The sequence below is a fragment of the Myxocyprinus asiaticus genome, chromosome 2 (genome assembly GCF_019703515.2).
Source record: "Myxocyprinus asiaticus isolate MX2 ecotype Aquarium Trade chromosome 2, UBuf_Myxa_2, whole genome shotgun sequence".
Taxonomy (NCBI): Eukaryota; Metazoa; Chordata; class Actinopteri; order Cypriniformes; family Catostomidae; genus Myxocyprinus; species Myxocyprinus asiaticus.
The window spans coordinates 24879340-24904378 of record NC_059345.1 but is presented as its reverse complement, the minus strand read 5'-3'; the positions used below and the strand labels follow the sequence as shown (position 1 = coordinate 24904378).

At 40.9% G+C, this 25039-nt stretch overlaps 1 protein-coding gene across 8 annotated transcripts in view; it reads right to left on the bottom strand.

The window, feature by feature from the left end:
* LOC127414784 (serine/threonine-protein kinase MARK2-like) overlaps positions 1-25039 on the bottom strand; it is a 102276-nt gene that overhangs the window by 37964 nt on the left and 39273 nt on the right. For all 8 annotated transcript variants that reach the window (XM_051653088.1, XM_051653094.1, XM_051653122.1 and 5 more), the window contains exons 4-9: positions 19655-19703; positions 16165-16230; positions 15860-15930; positions 15489-15545; positions 11603-11839; positions 11344-11463 (exon numbers count right to left, since the gene is read on the bottom strand). In XM_051653088.1, coding sequence (XP_051509048.1) covers positions 11344-11463; positions 11603-11839; positions 15489-15545; positions 15860-15930; positions 16165-16230; positions 19655-19703 — 600 coding nt within the window. The remainder of the gene's footprint in view (positions 1-11343; positions 11464-11602; positions 11840-15488; positions 15546-15859; positions 15931-16164; positions 16231-19654; positions 19704-25039) is intronic.

Below are 25039 nucleotides of genomic sequence, written 5' to 3'. Positions count from 1 at the left end.
CATCTGGGCATAGAACTTCTAGCTAATTCTAAAACTACATTCATCACACATAAACATTTCAAGTTATTGGAAGGCACAGCATTAACCATAACACAATCCTTTGTTGTTCTTTGGTCATAACACAAAATCAAAGTAGAACCTGACATTGGTTACTAGGAACAAAATGTTAGAGGAAAGGAGGGTTAAAGGTTAAAAGGCTTATCCTTGGAAATGATGGAGTTAACCTGTGTGATGGGCTCAGACTGGTGTGTAAAACGCGGCTGTATGAGAAGTGAGTCCAGTCTGGCCTGTAGGTGTTGAATGTACCTGTACATGGCGTGTGCAATAATTGCGATGATCCAACCACTAAGGAGGAGCCAGAGGGCAACCAAACTGATAGGGTGTTCTCGGTAAGACGATGATCTGCTTATGTGACTATGAAATATAGTGGTCAAGCCAGTCGGTTTGAGACTGAACTTCACTAATTCCTTCCCTTCAGCCTGAAGCTGCTGTTGAAGGGTGTCATCAACGGTGAGGCTGTGACCTCTAAATACGTCCATGATCTCAATTTCTGCGTCATGTTTGTTGACGTTGAGATGATGGAGGACAATATCGTCAGTGTGCACGATGGCTCTTTGGGGAACCATTAAGAACACCGTTTGGTTTGGTAGCCTTAGTTTAGTGGCCTTAGTTTAGTGGCTGTATCATGGCAGTTGTATGACTTTGGTGGCTGGTGTGTTAACGAGCCAGCGACTGCCTGCTCGCTCTACCTTTATCTCTGTTCCTTCACCTTTGATGGACATGCTATCATGACACTTGTTCATGGAATTCAGCTCTTTGGCCGCAGAGGTAGTTAGTCACCTCTCTAACAAAGGGGTTGCGTTTTGACAAACCCAATGAATGTACTTTGTCTTAGTACACATGTTTAGGTTAGAGATAAGGTAGAGCGAGGGGTCCTCATCATGGTAGGCGAGTGTTGGTGGTGTTTTGAGGTGAATGTGTGCATTACCTCTCTGAAAACCAACATTAAATACAGATTTTAGTCTATATATATTCTGCCTATGATGGTAGATTGAGGATAAATCCTATTTTGAGGTTCTGAGGATTTACATGGATTGGAATTTCAATGCCAAAACTATATGCCATGTGTATCTGTGAAGGTTGCACAATGGAGATAGTAGCAGATCTAAGGATTTGTTCGAAAAGGTCTAGGGAGACCAGGTAAGCTGGAATCCTTCCACCACTCAGACTGTTGACTGAGGAGCTAATTTCCCTGAGGTCCTGCATTAGATCTCTAACGATACACGCATAAGTTGTTTTCTCTGACAAAATCCCTAAAGAGTGCAAAGTGTTATTGATAAGAACGGATTGCCAATTTACAGTGACTATAGTACCCTGAAGGGTTTTATTCAGGCCCTGTAATTGTTCTTATTGGAGTCGTCGTCTCTGCTGGATTTTTTTTTTTTGGACGATGGCGACGTGTGTATCTGAAGCTGGCGAACTGTTTTCTGGACCAAGTGGTCTCGGTATGTCAACCTGAGCCCACATGTGTCCACGACGGCTGTCAATGAGCGGAGCCAATCGGTTCAGTAGGTCCTGGCCAACTAACAGTGGTTCCGTACTAATGGGACATATGTAAACAGGGTCTGTTAGCATCATCCCTTGAAAGGTGTCAATCCAGGCCCGTTTCGTGATAGACGACCTATCTTGCGTGTAGCTTGAGACGCTTACGTTGCAGGTCTCTGTCTATAACGGTTTGCCAAGGGAGAGCTTTGCTCTAGCCACCTCTGCGAAGGTGTTGGAACCCATTAGACTATTTCGGAACCGGTGTCGAGTAGTGCGTGGGAGCGGAATGACCCATGTGTCAGGCGTTGCCCTTACGGTACAGATCGCCCAAGAAGGTCAGAAAAGGAGGGTGTGGCATGTTAGGAGTGACTGTTTTGGGGAGCAACTTGGACACTGTTCCCCTTTTCCCGACCTACAAAGTAAACTTTGGCGTTAACGGGACGGGGTACATCGTCTAGTCATACTAACGGGGTTTCAGTGCCATGTTCCTTTGAGGAGGTCGACGGACCTGGTGAACAACGGAGCACGTCAAGCTTAGTTACTAACTCAGTCAAGCGTCTCCTAATATCCTCCATTTCCTCTCTCAAATCTTGTTCTCTGAGGGGATTTGAAACCTTTCCTACCCACTCACCTTCTTGTTTGGGTTTTCGTTTGAAACACGCATTTCCTTTCGGCCAGCGAACGTTTTGTTGTTTAGGCCTGCCGTGACCCTGGGGGTGTGTCTGGTTACCACCCCCCTGGTTCTGTTGCTTACCCTGCTGGCGGGGTGATCGGCGCCTCTGGGGTCCGGTTCTAGCATTCACCTTAACGCGAGGCATCTCGTTGCCTTCAAGCGCTAGGTCTACATATGAGGCTTGGATCCCCAGGGCTCTGGCGTCGCCTTCGTGCCCTCGGGCAGGGCGCACGCGTGTCTCCCATGCCAGTTGCGCGTACTTTCTGATTTCCTGCATGGTGGGGTTGCCCATTCTGCAGTGCATTGTAACGTCATATCGCACGCACTCGTGGAGGTTGTGAAGGAAAAGAGACTTGAAAGCTCGTTCCTCCTCCAGACCTGGTGCGTTACTTCCTTGGAAGTACGTGGTTCTCAGGCGTCTATAATACTCACGCGGAGGCTCGTGCCTCTTCTGGGTGATGGCGAAAGCAGCTATGGTAGCGGAGGCTTCGTCGATATACAGCGAATACTCCTCGCGTAGGGCTTTACACAGAGCTGAGTAGCGGTTTCGTGTACCAGTCGGTAGCGTTTCCATGAACGCATGGACACTCCTTACCGTGGTCTTCCATATGAGCTTGAGTTTTTCGCGCGAGGAAGCGTAAGGCAAATCAATCAGGCAGTGCTCAATTTCCCTAAGATAATTGTCGATGTTTGAATCTCGATTATTTGGGTCAAAGCGTTCTATGTCCCCTGCGAGGGACTCGAGTTGTCGGATGCGCGAGCGCTGGTGTTGGTATGACCACGGGTCGTCCGAGTCATCCGAAACATCATAGTCACTCGGATCGCTATAGCGATGAGGACGACTTCCTCCCCTTCGTGGTGGGGAAGGAGTCCAGTCGACGCGTGGGGGTGGACCCCGGGTTGCGTACATCTCCCTGGCTAATGGGATATTCGAGCCGCTTACACCACTCTGGGCTTGAAAATAATTGTCCCCCCTTCGTGTTGTGGAATCAGTCGGTTTGAAACGCAAGGTGGCGTGACTGAAAAATGACTGAGGAGGGCAACTATAAGGAGGGGCACCTGCATCCAACCAGCGGGCCGCAGGAGGATTTTGAAAGGTGTCTTGGAGGACGAAGTCAGAGACTGTACCATTAGGGGCAGCTCGGCTCCTAGCGTGTGTTCCTGGGTTTCCCAGGGGCACATTTCTACGCGTAGCGCTACAAAGGGAGCCCTCTTCTATGTCAGATGTCGTGCGGTGCATTTCAGCTGCACTTACCTGATCTGACTCTACTTTTAGCTGGGCAGCTTGAAGCTGCCTGCGCAGGGCTTCGTTTTCCTCCTGCATCCGGGCATTATCTTTCTGTGCCTGGACTTTCTCAGCTTGAGTGCACCTAATTTCTTGGTGCAGGCTGAGATTTTCCCTCTGCACTGCATGATAGCTGCTCTGCAGCTGTGCGAGCTGGGCCTGGTGCTCGGCGGTTTGCAGTTGGGTTTTGCGGTGATGAAGAAGGAACATTTGGCCCACTAGGTCCAGGATTGTGCGCATTGGCTTCCCGACCGGGTTGTTGACATAATCAACTAGTTCCTGCAATGCTTCATCACAACGACTAACATTGTAGCCGTTAAGGTTATCTCTCTCCTCTATGGAGAGACGAAGGACAGCAGCAACTACATCTTGCAGTGCTGGGTCGACTAACCTCTGTGGAGCTTCAGCTCCAGTCACGCAGGGCGATTGGTGACTCATTTTACTGGGGCCGTAAAAATTCTTGTGATAGTGGCTCTGACAGCTTGTTGTTTTACAGTTGATATAATGCTAACACGAAAGCACAGTTGAGAGGCTTCAACCTGTGGCTTACGGTCTACTGTTATGTAATGTGCAAATTTCACTGTGTTCTCTCTTTGGTGGATGTCAATGAAGTGACTTGGCACCTCTCTGTAACATTTAGATGAAAGCGTTAGGAGTTAAATAACAACAACAGCAGGTTTTAAGCAGACTATAGTAAATTTACCAACCCCTAATTCACTCTTAAGAGCACTTTCACACCACACTGGCTTATGTTTGGCAAGTTGTGAGAAGTAAATTGTCAAACAGAACCAAACTTTGACGTAAGGATTTCAACTTATTACTTTGGATTCTTATGCATACACACTGTGACAGAACTGGCACGTAGGATGCCTCACACGGGGCACCAATTATTATGTAGGGCTTTACTGGTTGTTTAGATCAGTGTTACTATCAGAAATAATTAATAATTATTTCTGTAGTTATTAATCAATATTTAAATTAATTAATTGGATCTAACTCATTAAAACCTCATATAGGACTCCAGTAAATGTAGTGTGCTACGTTTAGGAGCAAGTTTGGTTATTAGCAATAATTAATAATTATCAAAGATAATTATTAATTATTAAAATCAATAGAACATTGATGAGAATCAATGTTAGCTTTTTTTTTAATCCTTTAAAATCAACACTTATCAATTGTTAACATCGAAGAAACATTAAAATTAACACTAGCTTATTGATCATTCTAATTCAATCAAAGATAATTATCAATTATCAAAAATCAATAGAATATTAATAAGGATTAACATTGACGGGGCACCACCCTGAAATCAGGGGCTAATAACCGAATATTAAAACAGTCTCAATATTAGATTGTTTTCTTAGGAAAATCGACATCCGAAGAATATCGATTTTCGAATAAAAAACAATGAATGAAGGTTTGAATCCGAGCACTGACATCCCGTCAGCACGACACAGGCGTATGCAAAACAAACCAAAACACTTCTCTTTGTAATATAAACAAAGTTTATTTATGCAGTAATATCAATTAATAATTAATACAATGCAGTCAATAAACTTCCGACTTACAACTACAAACTAAACAGTGATATGATTAGATATGGAAACAAAAATAATCCTATAACACAAGGTGTGTGTGTGACAGTGTGTGTGTGCGTGTCAGTGTGGTTAGTGAGAGAGAGAGAGAGAGAGAGAGAGATGATTAAGTGACAGCCCGAAAGCTGATTTCGCGATAGCTGGAGATGAAGCAGCCGTGTTCATCACTCAGAGACGCGGTTTTACGAGCGGGGCTCGTAAAAGTCCCTTGTTATTTGACTCTTTAATAGATGAACTCAGTTGCTGTCTCACCCGCGATGGCGAAAATGCACAACAGTCCAATTTGGTTGGACTACAATACAGCAAAACAAATTCGTGATAATTAATACCCTGAGTATTAATAATTAGCGGACATGGCGGTCCGTAAACTGTACAAGCAAAAACCTTGAAACACAAGAATAACACGCTATAATATTCTATCTCTGCCCAGACGTAAACCTCTTACTTGAATCGTATGAGGACACAGGTAGAATGTGTTTTCCTCCGTCCTTTAACTTTGACCCGGTTTCTTGAGGCTCGTGTGATGACTAGAGCCGTTTCCTCGCGCTGTCGGCGGCCGGTACAGCTGTTGATTCTCAGAGGGCGGTACGGCTGTTGATTCTCGGCGGGCTGGCGGAGAACTCAGAAATGTCGACTTGATTGAAGATGGAAGAGAAATCTTTAATCTCTTCACTTCTGTAGGCCAACGGATGAAGATGCGAATTGCTCGGCGGTCTCCTTCGGATCCGTTAGAGTGTTTGGTTGAACACAGAGTAATCTCAACTCGTCCAGCGAGATGGAGATTGTATGGCTACAGTTTCAAGTCGGACATTACTTCCTTATGCCACGAGGTTACACCGGAGAGCAGCAAAAAGCTACGTCCGTATTCGGTGAACGAAGTTGCCGGAAGCAACTTTGGAAGCATTTTCAGAATTATTTGAAGTCCTGATGATGTCATGTTTGAGGGACGTTCTGTTGTGTGCCTCATCCAATAGGAGTTGAGTGCTCGATCCTTTAGTGGGCAAGGCTTCATGGATCTGTAGTCTGTTTAGGACTCCCTTTGTTTGATTTTGGCGCGATTTTATCAGTAAGATTTATGACTTAGAAGGAGGGGGCTTGAGGAATGTTTTTTATGACTGTTAGGCCTGCCTTTGTCTTCTATCTGAATACATGAGGCCCAACAGCTACATTCAGTACGATCTTGATCTTAGAGCAAAACTCCACACTTTGTGTCAACTAACACAGGAAAATTTGCTCCAAGCTCAAGAACGTCAAAGCCAACTGTGTGACAGGTGCACTTGGCTACAGGAATTTGCACCGGGAGACAAAGTGCTTGAATTACTCCCAACGTTGAGCTCTAAATTACTCGCCAAGTAGCAAGGGCCCTTTGAGGTCAGAGGGCTTGTAGGAGATCTTGACTATGAGGTAAGGCGGACAGATAGAGGTGACGCACGTCAAATATACCATCTCAACCTCCTGATTATGGACGGAGGTGGTCCCTGTGACATTGGTGACAGTGGTTCCGGAGAGGGAGGAGCTCGGGCCGAAGGTGAAGGTAAAAGCCAATCATGCCACCCCGGTCACTTGTGGAGACCGCCTCTTGCCGTTTCACAGAGGTTGCCAAGTTGCAAAAATAATTTGCAGATGTCTTCTCGCTCTGCCTGGGTGCACAAATCTCATAGTGCACCACAATGAGACTACACCCAGGGTAGTGTTACGCACTTGTCCCTATTGACTTCCCAAGCACAAGAAAAAAGTGGTTCGGGAAGAATTAGATGCAATGCTCGATATGGGAGTAATAGAAGAATCCCACAGTGATTGGTACAGCCTGGTCGTTCTAGTCCCTAAGAGCGATGGGTCAGTATGATTCTATGTGGATTTTAGAAAAATCAATGAGGTGTTAAATTTGATGCATACCCAATGCCTCGTATTGATGAGTTGCTCGATCGGTTGGGCACCGCTCAATTTTACTCAACACTGGACTTAATGAAGGGATTTTGGCAAATCCTCTTAACACCAATGTCCTGTGAAAAAACGGCTTTCTCCACACAGTTTGGATTACACCAAATCATGACACTTCCATTCGGTTTGTTCGGGGCCCTGGCTACGTTTTAGTGGCTCATAGACAGAGTCCTCAGACCACACTCAGCGTATGTCACTGCCTATCTAGATGACATCATCATTTACAACAATGATTGGCAGCAGCATGTACAACATCTGAGGGCCGTCCTGAGATTGCTGAGATGACCAGGACTTATGGCAAACCCAAAGAAGTGCGCAATTGGCAGGTGAAGGTATGGTATCTGGGCTTCCACTTGGGTCATGGACAGGTACGTCCCCAAATTGATAAGACTGCAGCGACTGCGGCCTGCCTGAGACCCAAGACCAAAAAGGAGGTAAGACAGTTCCTAGGGATGGCTGGCTATTATAGAAGGTTTGTGCCTAATTATTCGGCCGCCACCAGCCTGCTAACTGATCTCACTAAAAAGGGAGTGCCAGATCTGGTCCAGTGGACAGAGCAGTGTCAACAAGTGTTTACGCAGGTGAAAGCTGCACTTTGTGGCAGATCGTTTTTTTTTTTTTTTTTTCATTTTACAGATGGACGCTTCAGACAGGGGGCTGGGGCGGTGCTCTCGCAGGTGGGCCGTCCTCATTCTCCAGTACTACCTGTTGGGGCGTGCCTTCACCCTCTGTTCAGATTACGCCCCACTCCAATGGCTCCACCGCATGAAAGATGCCAACGCGCAGATTACCCGGTGGTATCTGGCTCTTCAGCCATTTAAGTTCGAGGTGGTCCATAGGCCAGGGGCGCACAGATGGCTGTCGTGGACTTCCTCTCCAGAAATGGGGGGGGAGTGGTGGCCAGGCCTGATGAAAAGCAGTATTTGATTTCATTTACGTTAAAACCGGATCTTTGTTTGCTGTAAATAAAACTCACATGGATTTGTTCTTCCGACTCCTGCTGCTTCCTCCTTCCTCATAACCACAAACTTTGATACACACAGATCTGGGGAAATACACAAAAAATTTTGGCTGCATAGAAGGTTCCCAAGAGCACAGCAGCCTGTTTGAAACAACCAGGACTTTTCCTAGAGCTGGCCGCCTGGCTAAACTGAGCAATCAGGGGAGAAGGGCCTTGGTAAGAGAGGTGACCAAGAACCTGATGGTCACTCTGGTTGAGCAACAGAGATCATGTGTGGAGATGGGAGAAACTTGCAGAAGGTCAACCATCACTGCAACACTCCACCGATCTGGGCTTTATGGCAGAGTGGCCGGATGGAAGACTCTCCTCAGTGGAAGACACATGAAAAAGCACCTAAGACTTTTCAGACTGTTAGAAACAAGATTCTTTGGTCTGATGAAACAAAGTTTGAACTGTTTGGCCTCAATTCCAAGCGTCGTGTCTGGAAGAAACCAGGCACCGCACATCACCTGCGCAATACCATCCCAATGGTGAAGCATGGTGGTGGTAGCATCATGCTGTGGGGGTGTTTTTCAGTGACAGGGATTGGGGGACTGGTTAGGGTTGAAGGAAAGCTGAACGCAGCAAAATACAAAGACATCCTTAATGAAAACCTGGTCCAGAGCACTCAAGACCTCAGACTGGGCCAAAGGTTCACCTTCCAACAGGACAATGACCCCAAGCACACAGCCAAGACAACACAAGAGTGGCTTAGGGACAACTCTGTGAATGTCCTTGAGTGGCCCAGCTAGAGCCCAGACTTGAACCCAATCGAACATCTCTACCGACGGTCTCCATCCAACCTGACTGAGCTTGAGAGGATCTGCAGAGAAAAATGGCAGAAAATCCCCAAATCCAGGTGTGCAAAGCTTGTCGCATCATACCCAAAAAAGACTTAAGGCTGTAATCGCTGCCAAAGGTGCTTCAACTAAGTACTGGGTTAAAGGTCTGAATACTCATGTCAATGTGATATTTCAGTTTTTTCTTTGTAACAAATTTGCAATGTTATCAAAAATCTGGTTTTTGCTTTGTCATTATGGGGTATGGAGTGTAGATTGATGTGAAAAAATAATTTAAAGCATTTTAGCATAAGGCTGCAACATAACAAAATGTGAAAAAATGAAGGGGTCTGAATACTTTCTTAATGCACTATATATTTATAAACAGAAATGTATATTACATTTTGAAATCTGCAAATGTTTATAATTTTTTCTGTATAACCGTTTGCAGAGACTACCGAACAATATTTTTTTTCCAAAACATGATCCAAATGCATTTCTTATTGTTCGATGTGCTTTTGTTGGCATGTGAAAAAACAGAAACAAATGAATCATGATTCATTTTGATATTCCAGAAGTTTCAAGAACAGTATTTTGTTTTATAAAAATAGCTTTTGAAGGGAGTCGTTCCACAATATGAAATAAAATGTCTGTACCACTAAAAATTTTGTACTACTACAATCCTGTTTTTATTTTTTTTTTTTGCAATTTTATGTAGGGATGTCCCGATACCGATACTGGTATCGGAATCGGGTACGATACCAAGTTCATGTACTCGCACTCGTAAAAATGCTCCGATATCAAAAACCGATACCATCTGACGTACGAATGTCATTATGTAAACATTCAGCACACAAATTAAAATCATGTTATGTCCTAGTGAGATTATTTTACCGCAAAAGCTGCAATTTAATGATATAAATATATAGTTTGCATGAGTGGAATGCTGCAAATTTGAATCTTGTGAATGTGTGGAGACAGTGCTGTGCCGACGCTGGCTCCATGTACCTTTAAAAAGCTCCACCTTGGCTCGTACAGGGAAAACAGCGTCTTGTGCATCGAGCGCTCTGTTTGTAGCAGACGACAGTGAACAGAGCGCAAATTCACTTTGTAGTGCGTGGCACATTCAGAGTACATTTTTATTTATTTAAATAGCAGCTTTTTATAGTTGAATAATCACTTTTAATCACATAGTGACCAGCTTTTCCAGAGTGGGAAGCTCATCATAACATCAGAGCTCCTTGGTCATAACAACACAGAAACAATTCAAAATAAAATCTCAGCCAAAATAAAAGCTCAATTTAAATTAAAAAAGTATGACAGAAATGTAATATTCACTGTTATACTACAACTACTACTACTACTACTAACAATAATAATAATAATAAATCAATAGAAATTGTATTATATTTAAGTAATATCTCACATCTGTAATGCTCTGTTATGCAAAACTTTATTTGACAAAAATAACTCCAATGTATTTTAGATTGTGCTGTGAGGTTCTGTATAGAAGCACTTAATTTGATAAAAATAATACAATAGCATTTGATTAAAGTTTTAATTAATTACTTTTAAACACCATTTTGATGATAAAATTGAAATAAACTGTTGATATGCAGGTCAGAAAAAAAAAGAAAAAAAAAAGCAACAGGTATCGGACTCGATATCGGCGAGTAGCAAAAAAAGTATCGGTCTCAAAAAGATGGTATCGGGACAGCATTTTTATTAAGTTAGATTGTTAAAATTATTATAAATAATTTTGAGTCATCTTGCGCCCCCCTGGGGTACCGCAGAATCTCTGCTCAGTTTTCAATTTTAATAGCCACCCATATTAAAAGTACCAGCAGTACCAAGAACTAACTCAATTTGGTACCCGTGTACTGTTTTCACTAACCTCAACTGAGTAGCTCAACTGATAGAGCATGGTGCTAGCAACACCAAGATCATGGATTCAATTCCCAGGGAACACACAAACTGATAAAATGTATACATTGAATGCACTTTAGATATAAGCATCTGCCAAATGCATAAATGTAAAGGTCTGCACGTGAATGAAGCTGCGCGTGTGAACAGTCAAACGTCGTTCTTAGTCAAAATGCCCATCTTGACGCAATATTAATGTAAACACGATCCTTAATGCATTATGAGAGTGTTAACAGATGGGACAATATCTGCACAAAAAAATAAAAAAATAAAAAATAAAATAAAGCACCGTTTTCTCTATTTTATTACTATATTTTATAACCGACTCTTGAATAGTTACTTTAAAAACTTGAAGCCATGTTTACTTTAGAAACACTTGAAGGTTACAATCAATTTGTTAATATTTATACAAAACTTTTCAAAAAGTTTCAAAAAGTTTTCTAAAGCATCTTTGTTCATTTATTTATATATTTCAGTGGTTGGAGTGCCATGGAGAAAAAACAACAACATAAAGGGGGTTCGTAGTTTAAAAGAGTTTGGGAACCACTGCTCTAGTCCACAGAGAGATATCAGATGTGTGCATGCGTCTAAACCAAGTGTACCTCCAAACTTCCCCTTTTGGTGGGGTTGAGGATGAGAAATTTCTTCAGCAGGTTCTCGCAGTCTGTGGACATGTAGAAGGGAATCCTGTACTTTCCTCTCAACACACGCTCGCGCAACTCCTGTAGAAGAGAATGACAGAGACAATGAATGACACAGTAGAAATAAGAGACACACATCAAAGTGACACACTCATTTAATTTCAGCGTGTCACTTTGATTTGTGTCCAAATCAACTGTTAGTAACTTTTCTTTTCTTTACCTTCAAGTTCTGTCCATCGAAAGGCAGCGAGCCACTGACTAACGTGTAGAGTATGACCCCAAGACTCCATACATCCACCTCAGGCCCGTCATACTTTTTGCCCTGAAAGAGTTCAGGGGCGGCGTATGGGGGGCTTCCGCAGAAAGTGTCCAACTTGTTGCCCACCTTAAACTCATTACTGAAGCCAAAGTCAGCAATCTTTATGTTCATGTCAGCATCCAGTAAAAGGTTCTCAGCCTGAGGGAGAGATAAAGAGAGAGAGTGTGAGAAGTAGTTGGAAAGGGGACAGAATGAAAGAGAGCGCTTGGAAATGAGACCAAGCTTTGAAAGAGAGAGATGGCTCCTGATATGGGAATAAGAAACGAATGGATTAACTTATGGCATTCACATTCATCAGCAACACACATATGCCCACTACCGTTCTTTAGAACTTTAAACATTTTGCATGTCTATCAGAAATGCTTCCTTTCTCTTCCTCCAGCGTTTTTGTCCAATTTTCCTAACTTATGCATTTGTGTGTGCGCTTGAGTCTGTGGGGCATGTGTGTTTGTGTTTGTGTGTGTGTGTTGCGCCCTCTGTGCTGCCATTTAACGTCTGCACGCCAACTTTAACCGTGCAGGGAGGCCGTGTTGCCTAGCAACAGATGCACGGTTCTAACTGGGCTTGTTCTGCAGTTAAATATTACTCGGTGAACAGAGCCAAACTTTTACAACATACACACACACAGCAACAAAAAAATGGATGAGGCATGAGCAGAACAAATGCCTAACAGAGGAGCTATTATACTGTCCATGTGCTTAAAATGGCACATTGAATGCAGGAGTGCTGATTTCTGACAGATCTCATCTCTGTGTCCACTGTATTTGGCTGACCTCGCTAAAGTTTTTAGTGTGATAAAAACAACAATAAACACAAAATCTGTTCTCAAAGTAAAGCGATATATATCCTGTAATACAACCTGAACAGGCAGAAACTTCGGCAGCCATGCTGTAACACACAAATAGACCTAGCTGTCTAAATTGGCACATATCTCTATTGTTTTTAAATAATGCTAATTAACCCAAACCCTATTCCTCAAAGAAAACATTTTTAATGTTTAGAATTTAAAAAAGTCGGGCTGTCAATTTGAATTATATAAAAAATTATGTGCTAAATGAATTAAACACAATTAATCATGTCCATGGACCATAATAAGGAATATTACTACCATCAGAGCAATTCAAGCTAAAGTTAGCACCTGTTTCCAGCAAGGGGCATTAAGCGAAACTCCAGCTGTTTAGGCAGCGTGCAGATGTACAGACAGCAAACCACACTTAGGCTTGCTTGACACTATCGACAGCACAAGATGAGAACGTGTTCTTGCATTCAAACACAGCTGGATAGAGCGCAATTCCGATGTAGGGATCTAGATACGTGTTTTTCTAAGATTCAAACTACGTTTAACTTGAAGCAGTGACCAAAAAAACGCTGTGTTTATGACGGTAAACAAACAAAGTGAGTCACTCCAAAAGCTCAAGTCTGATGCAGATGTTCATAGATGTGTCCTTAGATAAGCCCTTCTAATAAATCTATTTCAGACAGATTGATGAATTCAGTTGCAAACTGTAATGCTGTGGACTATAGGCCATTGATTGGCTTATGTTCAATAATATGGAACTAACAATATATTGCTTTCTAAAGGCACGTTTTGATGTATCGATGCTTTACTTGTCTGCCACAATAATGTTAGGCTTTTTAATTATTTGAATTATTATATTTACAACCTATATTATATTTATAATCATTTAAATATAAATATTATTTAATCATATCTTGAATTATTATTATGTCAGTGCCTTTCTCAACAAACATTTTTATATGTGATTAATTGCGATTAATTTGATTAAGTAATCTGCATATTATGTAATTAATTCGATTACAAATTTTAATCGATTGACAGCCCTTTAAAAAAAGCTTCTTTATTTATGAAGCATTTTTACTTTTGAGGACGTCCCCAAAAGGAAGGTTTTGTCAGATTTAGCTGACATCTGAGGACAATTTTGTCCCCAAAGTATAGTTAAGTAAAACATATATTTACATGCGAACAGATCCAACACCTACAGTTTCACATTTACAATACTTGGGTAAGTGCTTTATTATTTGTGGTGGTTATATCAAGTCAACTTTTAATATTCACACATTGCCCTTTTTTTAAAAAAAAAAATTTTTTAATAGTATTTTACACTCTAGCACTGCTGTGCCATTACTAATGGGGCTTTTCCACTGCACGGTACAGCTCGACTCTGCTCGCTTTTTGGGGGTTTTCCACTGTGGATAGTACCTGGTACTTTTTTTAGTATCATCTCGGTCGAGGTTCCAAGCGAGCGCGCCGATACTAAATGAGACGTCAAAACCCTGCAGATCACTGATTGGTCAGAGAGAATTGTCACTACCAGCGTCATTGCTATAAGCTAGATGGCAGGTTAGCTTATCCTTGTGCGTCATCTTTGAGCTAACACAGTGATGTCCTCGTCTGCGCTTTGGTATATGATTTCCCAAACTCACCTGTTTTTTTTAGTGGTATTTTGTCTTGCTGCCGTCAGCCTCTTTTGAAACAAAGTTTGTCGTCTTGCTGTGAAAAACAGCCACATCCCGAGAATCAAGAACACCATTCCTTCGATATCCTCCATTGCTCCTTTGTTGTGTGTTTGTGTCGCGTTTAAAAAGATGTCACGGCAGTAGAGGCGACACAACTATGACGATCAGCCTATAATCCCACCCACGTTGAGGCTGCACTAAACTGCAGTGGAAAAGCAAGCTCAGAAAAGTAAAGCGAGCAGAGTTGAGTCGAGTCGAACCATAACGTGCAGTGGAAAAGTGCCATTAGATTGACCTAGGGTACACGTGTACTCTAATTAGTAGTCTTTTTGTCCCCTAAAAGCAAAATCTCCCTTTGGGGACTTTATGGGATGTCCTTATTGAAAAATCAATTAATAAAGAAAATAGTGTTTGCTAAAAATGCTAAAAGTTTTCTTTTAGGGGTAGAGTTAGTCTATAGAAATTATAATTAGCTTTATATAAAAAACAAAAGGAGTGTATGTTATTCCCCTAATTATATATCTAAGCAAAAGTGTTTGTGTGTGTGTAAATGTCCTAGCAAATGTCCTGAGAGGGACAAAAGAGACACCATGCATGTGTGTGATTATCGCATTTAATCTAATGCTGTCTGAAATCATGTTTCAAAAATGAAGAGAGACATTTACAAGTCATGCAACCATGGTGACTAACACCAAAGTTCAGCAGTAATGGTGGTTACTTTGGACCAATAAGGCAACTTGAGTTATGTGGGCAGAGTATCGTCATGGGAAATGGGGGGGACTTCCTTTCATCTTAATAATGAGCGGAAATGAGGCCAGCTGTCCCAAGGTTCAGGGTACATTTATGATAGTGTGCTGATGTGCGTGTCTATTTGAATAGAGGATTCATTCCTTCACCTGAACTTCTGTAATGGACTTTGATGTCAGACACATAAGAGCTATTAAAGAACAACTGAGGCATGACTGTTCATTCTCAAGTGAAAAATGTGTAGCCTTTTAACAGTTAGACTTTAAAAATTAAAATACATTTGTCAACCTTCTGATGTACTCTCTAAATAAGAAATACATTCCTGTTTATTTAGTTGTTATTTAGTTATTGTGTCAAAAAGCAGAAATAAAAAAAGAAAAAATGGCACACACAATCAAAAAACAGATAAATAAACAGTCGCTGTAGAATCCAAAAATAACAAGTAAATAAAAGGAACCACACACCTTGAAAGCTAACTTGAATGTACTATGTTTATTTAAGTGTATTTTAAGTCAGAGTACCGAACAATATCGGCCGATCTCTACCCTACACACATTCTTACCTTGAGATCTCTGTGTACAATGCACTTCTGATGGCAATATTGCACAGCTGAGACAATCTAAAGAGATAAAGAGAGAAAGTGTTGTTTATAAAGCGGAGGGTAGGTGAAGTCATTCTGGTTACTCTTGGGAGCTGATGTTCTTTAATTGAGCACTTTTATCAGTAATTAAGCTGTCATACACATACATATTTACACCAGAGTTAAAGAGTGCGCATGCACACACACACACAAATACACACTTCTATTAACAGAGGGAACCACAACAACATTTGTCACATATATACAACAAGAGAGATATACAAATGTAGTGTCATATATACATGTGAGGTGTGACAGTCAAGTGTGACTCACGCACATGCACTTCCACTGACCTGTCTAAATTTGGCACGAGCTTCCTTTTCTTTCATCCTCCCGTGAGCAACAAGGTAATCAAAAACCTCACCTTGGAAATGGAAGGAACACAGAAATAGAGTAGAAATTGAAAAAGAGGAAGGCCAAAGGTTAAAAAAAAAAAAGAGGTATTATAGAAAGAAGAAGAGAAATATTAGATGAGAAAGAATAAAGGAGACAAATGAAGATAAGAAAATTAGATTATTCCAATGCAAATGTGAAAAGAATAATTCTGAGATTTTGATGTGATTGACAGCTGATTGTTCTATTCTTTTAGCCCACTCACCTCCACTGGCGTATTCCATGACTAAATACAGTGTCTTCTCTGTCTCGATCACCTCAAATAACTTCACTGGAGAAGAGAGAGATCATCTCAGATCAAAACATGTATGACTCAAGACCTATTTACACCAAGTCAGAAATTTTGGCACATCCACAACAAGATTTTAAAATGAAACAATGCATCTCTATGAACTACTTCATACCAATTCTGAAATATTGTACTGCACAGAATCTGAAATGTTATACTGCAATGATCAGTCTTTTCTAACTCAAAGAATTCATTCCGATGTGCAAATTTCTGATTTCCAGATTCGGTTTAATTCTGTTCAGTTATTTGTGTGATTCTCTCTACACTTTCTTTTCCCTTTGGACTGTTAACAAGATCAAGCAGTGGCTGTCTTGCAATCGACTGGTCGTTAGTCAATTTCTATCGACGTAATAAGCACCCCTGGCATAGAGTAAAAGATCAATCTTGTAATTTAAAAAATAATGATCGTTCAAACAAAGATTGCACCTAATCGGAATTTTTTTTTAACATAGCCCTAACAAATGTTCAAAAATTAAGAAAATTCTACATCACACTCTGCGTGAATAATGTTTTTTTTTGTTTGTTTTTTTTGCACATACGTATTTAAAGGTGCACTCAGTAACTTTTGTCTTTGTGTCATCTTGGACTTACACTGACACCTAGCGTCTTGGATGCAACATCATTTAAAATCACTAGTTTTCATTTTCAGATGCCAGTGTAGACATTTTGTATCACAGTCAGCCACGATTACTTTAATTAATGAGTGAAAGTGTCAGATAACAGGATGGTTACTGAGATTAAGCGAGTAGTATCCAGCTGGTCATGTGATTCTAACATGGCAGCCCCCATGTGCAGACCCTCTCCATGTAGAATAAAACAGCTTTTATAAGGTAACTGATATGACTGGAGTCTTCATTTTAATGTGAGTGGTCATGATTTAACACATATATTGCAAAATTACAATGAATGCCTTTAGGAGTTAAAGTTTTTTAATGAGGAAAATAATACTGAGTGCAACTTTAAAACAAAACAACAGATCTCTCAAATAATTTCAAATCAAGATCGAAAACATACTGCGATTAACATCCTTTTTAAACTAGATGTCTAGGTTGACAGTTTTACATACTCGGATTCCAAAAAATACATTCAGGTCTCCAAAGGTTGAGAGGATGAGAGAAAAACTGTTACTTTAGAGAATCTGTTACTAATGTAGCACATGTACATCCCTAAAACACAGCATTAATACTTCATGAGAAAACACTGTATAAGCTTAGAATGCAAGCAGCATGGAAGATGACCACATGAAGCGCTTCAGGCTTTGCTATGAATGTTACATATCACATACCTATTTTGTGCAGCCGAGTACATTATAACTGTTAAGTTTATCGCTAAATATTCTATTTTTCAACCGCATTCGAATGTTTCTTCAGCCAACAGCAGTGGCAAGAATTTTTTCTCATAAAAAGTATAATAAATGCAACATAAAACCCATAATGCAGTGAAATATAACTCTCAAATCTAAACAAACAACATCAAATATAGGCACAGGTGTTTGTACAATTAGAAAAATAAACAGGATTTAGGAGTCTGGTTTTACAGCTGAGAGACATTCTATTCAACTGAGTCTATTTAACAGCGCAGGCCACTACTGTTTGACATTAATGTATTGAATAAAATACATAATGCTTACTTTGTGTCATCACTGAAAGATCAAGGTGTGTTTCAGATCAATCAGCCATCATTGTGTGATGTGATACCAGCATAACCGCACTCGGCCATTAAACAGAGAGAGCAAAGGCTCTGAATTAGGACCGATATGTCCTTTCTCTTTCTTGTGCTGCATCCTCAAAGGGGGCAGGTCTCTCCTTTCATATTTTTGCTCTGTGCTTTGATATTCATGAGCACAAGCTGAGCGCTAATGAGCTAGTGCTTCCATCAAAACCAGAGACAGCACAGGCAAACACAAACACTCAGAATTATATGTACAGTTTAAAACACTGCCTGGCCAAAAAAAAAAAAAAAAAAATTGCATCCTCTGATATTTAGTTGGACTGCCTTTAGCTTTCATAACGGCTCAAATTTGTTGTGGCATTGTTTCGACAACCTTATGCAACGTCACAACATTTATTTCCATCCAGAGTTGTATTCATTTTGGCCGAGATCTTGTATTGACAATGGGAGAGTCAAACCACTCAGTAAAGTCTTCTCCAGCACATCCCAAAGACTTTCAATGGGGTTAAGGTCAGGACTCTGTGGTGGCCAATTCATGTGTGAAAATGATTCCTCATGCTCCCTGAAGCACTCTTGCATAATTTGAGCCCAATAAATCTTGGCATTGTCGTCCTGGAATATGCCCGTGCAGTCAGGGAAGAAAAAATCCATTGATGGGATAACCTGATCATTCAGTACATTCAGGTAGTCAGCTGACTTCATTTTATTGCCGCATAACCTAACCAACTGAAGCAACCCCAGATCATAACACTGCCTCTAGTGGCTTGTACAGTGGGCACTATGCATGAGGGGTGCATCGCTTCATGCACTTCCCTTCTTACCCTGATGTGCCCATCACTTTAGAATAGGGTAAATCTGGACTCATCAGACCACATGACCGTTTTCCATTGCTCCACAGTCCAATCTTTATGCTCCCTAGCAAATTGAAGTCGTTTTTTCCGATTAGCCTCACTAACAAGTGGTTTTCATGTGGCCACACAGCTGTTTAGTCCCAAGCCTGTAAGTTCTTGTCGCATTGTGCGTGTGGAAATGCTCTTACTTTCACAATTAAACATAGCCACGAGTTCTATTGTCAACTTCAAGTGTTTTAGTGATCTCAGATCACGATCATTCAAGAATTTTTTCCGACCACATTTATTCCGCGAAATTTACGGTTCACCACTATTCTTCCAGGTTTTAATAATGCGTTGAACAGATCTTAACCCAATTCCAGTGATCTCATTAGTTGTTTTCTTTGCTACATGCAGGCCAATAATTTGCTCCTTCTGAAACACAGTAAAAAAATGTCCATGACCATGGGATACATCTTCCGACATGGTGGTTTAAGAAATGAGAAGCTACACACTGCATCAGATAGGGTTAAAAGAATTGCTGCCAGCTGAAACATTTTAATCACTGCAATAATGATTCAATTATAGGCTCTTCAGTATCTGCTTATTTAAATCCAAAAAGACAACTTTTTTTTTGGCCAGGCTGTATATATCAGCAGTATCTTACTCATGCACAAGTTGTTTGAGTGAGTGCATTTCAGCACACATCAAACATTCATTTCATCAGCATCTATGACATCAAAGCCTTAGGACTGCTAATGTAAACGATTTCGGCAGACCGTTCTTATCTCGGATTGGACAATACCGATTATTCATGTCAGATGCTGACTTATAATATTTTAATAATTTTACAAATTGTAACACGGCCAGTCTGACTGGTTCTGGTGATCCTCTGGGTCACTCACCGATGTTTGGGTGATTCAGAAGCTTCATGATTCTCACTTCTCGGAAAAGCTGAGAAAACAAAGAGAGCATTGTTTAAGAAGATAATAAGCCTTAAACAGGGACAGTTAACCTGGCCCTTGTGATAAAGCCAGACATCTTTAAACTTTTTAAAGCTTTAAAGTGAATCACTATCAGCTACCATTGAATTGAAAAGACAACCATGACATGCCTTAAAACTAGGGATGTCCCGATACCATTTTTTTGAGAATGAGTCTGTGTATACTTCCTTTTTGGTATACGTCAATGCAGAGTCCGATACCTGTTTTCTGAATACCATATCAACAGTTTATTTAAATTTTATCATCAAAATTGTGTTGAAATGAATTAATTAAAACTTCAATCAAATGAAAATATAAAACTTTTCAACATAATATTGTATTATTTTTTATCAAATGAAGTGCATTTATAAAGAACATCACAGCACAATCCAATATACAACATTGGAGTTATATTTTGGTCAAACAAAGTACTGCATAACAGAGCATTACAGATGTGAGATATTGGCTACATTTACATGTACACCAATACTCTGATTATTGCAATAATCAGAGTATAAGGAATAATTAGACTAAGATGTTTACATGATTTGGGCAAACCTCTTCAATGCCGTTAACATGCTACTTGCCAATACCCTGATTACTGCTGAGAAATGTAATGTTTTAATGCTTTTTTATAAAATAATATTACAAAAAACTTGTTGCAAATATGTTTCTTTAAATACAGCTTGGCATAAGGAAAATTAATCAGTCGGTTTGTGAGTCTTTTTGAACGATTTATTAAAAGAACTGTTTAATAAGAGTTATTTTCGACTACACTGGATGTGCTGTCTCATTTAATTCACTCAAAAGAATCGATTCATATGAGTCATTTGTTTATTGGATTACACTGATTGCTTTATCTGTTTTGATTCAATAAAAAGAATCGCACTGGATGTTGTTGTGTTCCGCCTGCAAGGACAAATTCATTTGAAAGACGTACTTGCCATTTTTTGCAGAATACGGTTTTTTTATCTCACCGACATTCAATTAAGACTGCAAATGGACATTCACGACTCGGGAAATAGTGCAAGAAACTGCCGTTTCAGATTAATCTGAGAAGTAAGTGCAGCTTCTTCTGTTTCATGATGTTTTCAAACCTGTGCTTGAGTGGAACATGGTCTGTCTGCAGCACTGGTGCAGGCACACTTTGGTCAGAATGGAAGAAATGTGATTAAAGCATTTACATGCCAGTATAAAGTGATTAAAATAGGAGTACTCCACATATCTTACTGCAATTATCATTACTCTGATGTTAGCATAATCGCAATATTCTGTTTACATGAGCAACAGTTTAATCGCAGTATTGCCTTAATTGCATTGTAATGGCATTATGAGGGTATATATACAATTACCATTGATATACTATTATTATTAGTAGTAGTAGTATTAAAGTGAATATTACATAACTTTACAGTAGTGATATATTTCTGTCATTCTATATTTCAATTAAGTCAGCAGTGATCAGTAGTGGCAAGATGGCGCCAGAGTGGTTTTTGGCATGTCGTCATCCCTGTCCCGTGTCACCTGTCCAGAGTCTGTTCGTGCTTTTCATGTCTGTATGCACAAGGAATTAGTACCTTACTGTCCTATGATCGCCAAGCCCTTCTTAATATACAATCCTCTGTCATGGACTTGTGTGTTCGAAATCTTGGTGGAGAGCAATTTTACTATAACCGCATTTCTTCACCTTTTTCCATGGGTGTGTGCCGTATTCCCGGCTGCTCACTTCAGCATAGAGACGCCACAGAAAGCGAGTAAAACGAGGCAGTCTCTTGGTTAGGATTAAGAGATCTCTGCACACGTCTACAGTGATTGTTGGTTCCGCATTTGGTGATCTTCGTGGAGATGATGGCTGGCACAAATACACCATCCCATGGCGTACTTCGGAGCCCCGATACACCTGTCTACTGCCCATCCTACCAGATTCAGCATCATCTGCGTGTGCTCCAGTGCAACCGCGTATCATCAGAAGAGGCACCAATCTCAGAAATCTCTGATCAGTGGAATACTCAAAGCCGTCAAATGCATCATCGGATGCTGCATCGCTACAAGCTGGAAAATCCTGCTATGATGGCTTTGGTAAATGCAAGATCTATTTCCAATAAAATAGTCATCTAAAATGACTTCTTCATATCTTATTAACTGGATTTCCTATTTGTAACAGATACTTGGCTTCACGTTGGTGAGTTGGATCCTTTATCTGAACTCTCTCCAAGTGACTGTGACTTTTTTTTAGCTCGCCTAGGACTGTTTGGCGAGGTGGGGGGTTGGCTTCAGTTTTTAAAAATTGTTTTAAGTGCCAGTTATTGCCCTCAGAACATTACAATAGTTTTGATGTACAGTTACTAAAAGCTCAGCTGTACAATCCAGTACACTGTACTCTCATTTACAGGCCTCCTAAATATAATACATGTATCAATATAATATAAGGACTTCATTCAGGAATTTGCTAATTTTTTATCTAGCCACCTCTTGTCTTGATGCTACACCTGAGACTTGTGTAGCGTTTTTAGATTTCTTTATTGGTAAGGTTGATGCTTCACAATCTTGCATTACCACTAGTAGTCAAGACCCCTCTGAACCAGTCACTTGTCCTGTTTTGTTTGATCAGTTTAAACCTATATCTCTCACTGAGTTGATTGATATAGTCCAACAGATAAAGCCTACCACCTCTTCTGTTGATGTTATTCCTGCTCGGCTCCTCAGAGAGGTGCTGGACACTGTTGGTTCTAGTGTGTTGACTATTATGAATGGCTCCTTATATAATGGCATTGTTCCATCCTGCTTTAAGCAAGCAGTGATCCAGCCACTTCTTAAGAAACCAAAACTGCAATTTTTATCAAAAATCCTGGAGAAAATAGTTTTTTCTCAGCTCTCTTCATTCCTATCTGAAAACAACATTTTAGATACATTTCAGTCTGGTTTTAAAGCTCATCACAGCACAGAGTCTGCACTACTCAAGGTGACGAATGATTTACTGCTCACTTTGGATACTGGTAAACCTGCAATTTTAATGATGCTTGATCTTAGTGCTGCTTTCGATACAGTTGATCATACTATCCTCCTAGATCATCTTGGGTGTGAAGTTACCTTTCAGATAGAACTCTGAGTGTTAGGATTGGGAATATTTCCTCTCCTTCTGCACCTTTCACTTGTGAGGTACCTCAAGGTTCCATTTTAGGCCCGATTTTCTTTTCTTTACATATGTTTCCCCTGGGTAATATTTTTAGTAAATATAACATTTCATATCATTGTTATGCCGATGATACACAGCTGTATGTCCCACTTAGTTCTGATGATTCATATTCCGACATTTTTAAATGCTTTGAGGATATTAAATGCTGGACAGCAAGAAACTTTCTCCAGCTAAATGAGAGCAAGACTGAAATTGTTGTGTTTGGCCTCCTTAGCGCTGTCTCTGATATCAGAATCAGAAGAATCAGAATCAGCTTTATTGCCAAGTATGCTTACACATACAAGGAATTTGTCTTGGTGACAGGAGCTTCCAGTGTACAACAATACAAAAACAATACAAAAACAGCAGCAAGACATAGATAATAATAAAAAAAAATAATAAAAAAATAATTATACACCTACGTACAGAGACACATACACATGGGTAGTGCAAATCTAATACAATCTGTTATGTACAGTGCAAATACAAATATGTTATGTACAGTGCAAATGTTTGTTTTTTTTTTCAGAGGAATGAAATGGCAGAAGAGGTTGGATGTGTTGGATAAATAAGAAAGACTAAACTGTGTATTGTACATAGTTATTGCTCAATGGGGCAATTTAACTGTTCATGAGATGGATAGCCTGAGGGAAAAAACTGTTCCTGTGTCTGACGGTTCTGGTGCTCAGAGCTCTGAAGCGTCGGCCAGAAGGCAACAGTTCAAAAAGGTAGTGGGCAGGGTGAGTGGGGTCCAGAGTGATTTTTCCAGCCTTTTTCCTCACTCTGGATGTGTATAGTTCTTGAAGGGCAGGGGGGCAGTGGGCAACCAATAATCCTCTCAGCAGTCCGAACTGTCCTTTGTAGTCTTCTGATGTCTGATTTCGTAGCTGAACCAAACCAGACAGTTATTGAAGTGCAGAGAACAGACTCAATGACTGCTGAGTAAAACTGTATCAACAGCGCCTGTGGGAGGTTGAATTTCCTCAGCTGGCAAAGGAAATGCAACCTCTGCTGGGCCTTTTTCACAATGAATCAATATGGGTCTCCCACTTCAGGTTCTGTTAGATGGTAGTGCCCCGGAACCTGAATGACTCCACTGCTGCCATAGTGCTGTTTAGAATGGTGAGGGGGGTCAGTGTTGGAGTGTTTCTACTAAAGACCATAATGATTTCCACCATTTTGAGCGTGTTCAGCTCAAGGTTGTTTTGACTGCACCAGACAGCCAGCTGTACAACCTCCCTTCTATATGCAGACTCATCGTCATCTCGGATGAGGCCAATGACAGTGGTGTCGTCTGCAAACTTCAAGAGCTTGACAGAGGGGTCCTTGGCAATGCAGTCATTGGTGTAGAGGGAGAAGAGTAGTGGGGAGAGCACACATCCCTGGGGGGCACCAGTGTTGATTTTACAGGTGCTAGAAGGGAGTTTCCCCTGTCTCACAAGCTGCTGCCTGTCCGTCAGACAGCTGGTAATCCACTGACAGATAGACATGGGAACAGAGAGTTGGTGTAATTTATTCTGGAGTATAGCTGGGATGATGGTGTTGAAAGCTGAACTGAAGTCCACAAAAAGGATCCTTGCATATGTCCCTGGTCTGTCCAGATGTTGCAGGATATGATGCAATCCTATGTTGACTGCATCATCCACAGACCTGTTTGCTCGATAAGCAAATTGAAGGGGAACTAGAAAGGTTTCAGTGATGTTCTTCAGGTGGGCCAACACCAGTCTCTCAAATGATTTCATAACCACAGACATCAGGGCGACAGGTCTGTAGTCATTAAGTCCTGTGATTTTTGGTTTCTTTGGGACTGGAATAATGATTGAGCATTTGAAGCAGCATGGGACTTCACACTGCTCCAGTGATCTATTGAAGATCTGTGAGAAGATGGGGGCCAGCTGGTTAGCACAGGATCGAAGACACGCTGGTGAGACACCATCTGGGCCTGAAGCCTTCCTCGTCTTTTGTTTCCGAAAGACATGGCACACATCATCTTCACAGATCTTAAGTGCAGGTTGAGTAGCAGGAGGGGGAAGGAGGGGGGTTGCAGGAGGTGTTGGTGTTTGTGTGAAGTGAAGGTCAGTGTGGGTGTGGGGAGTGAGACTGGGCCTTTCAAATCTACAGTAGAACACATT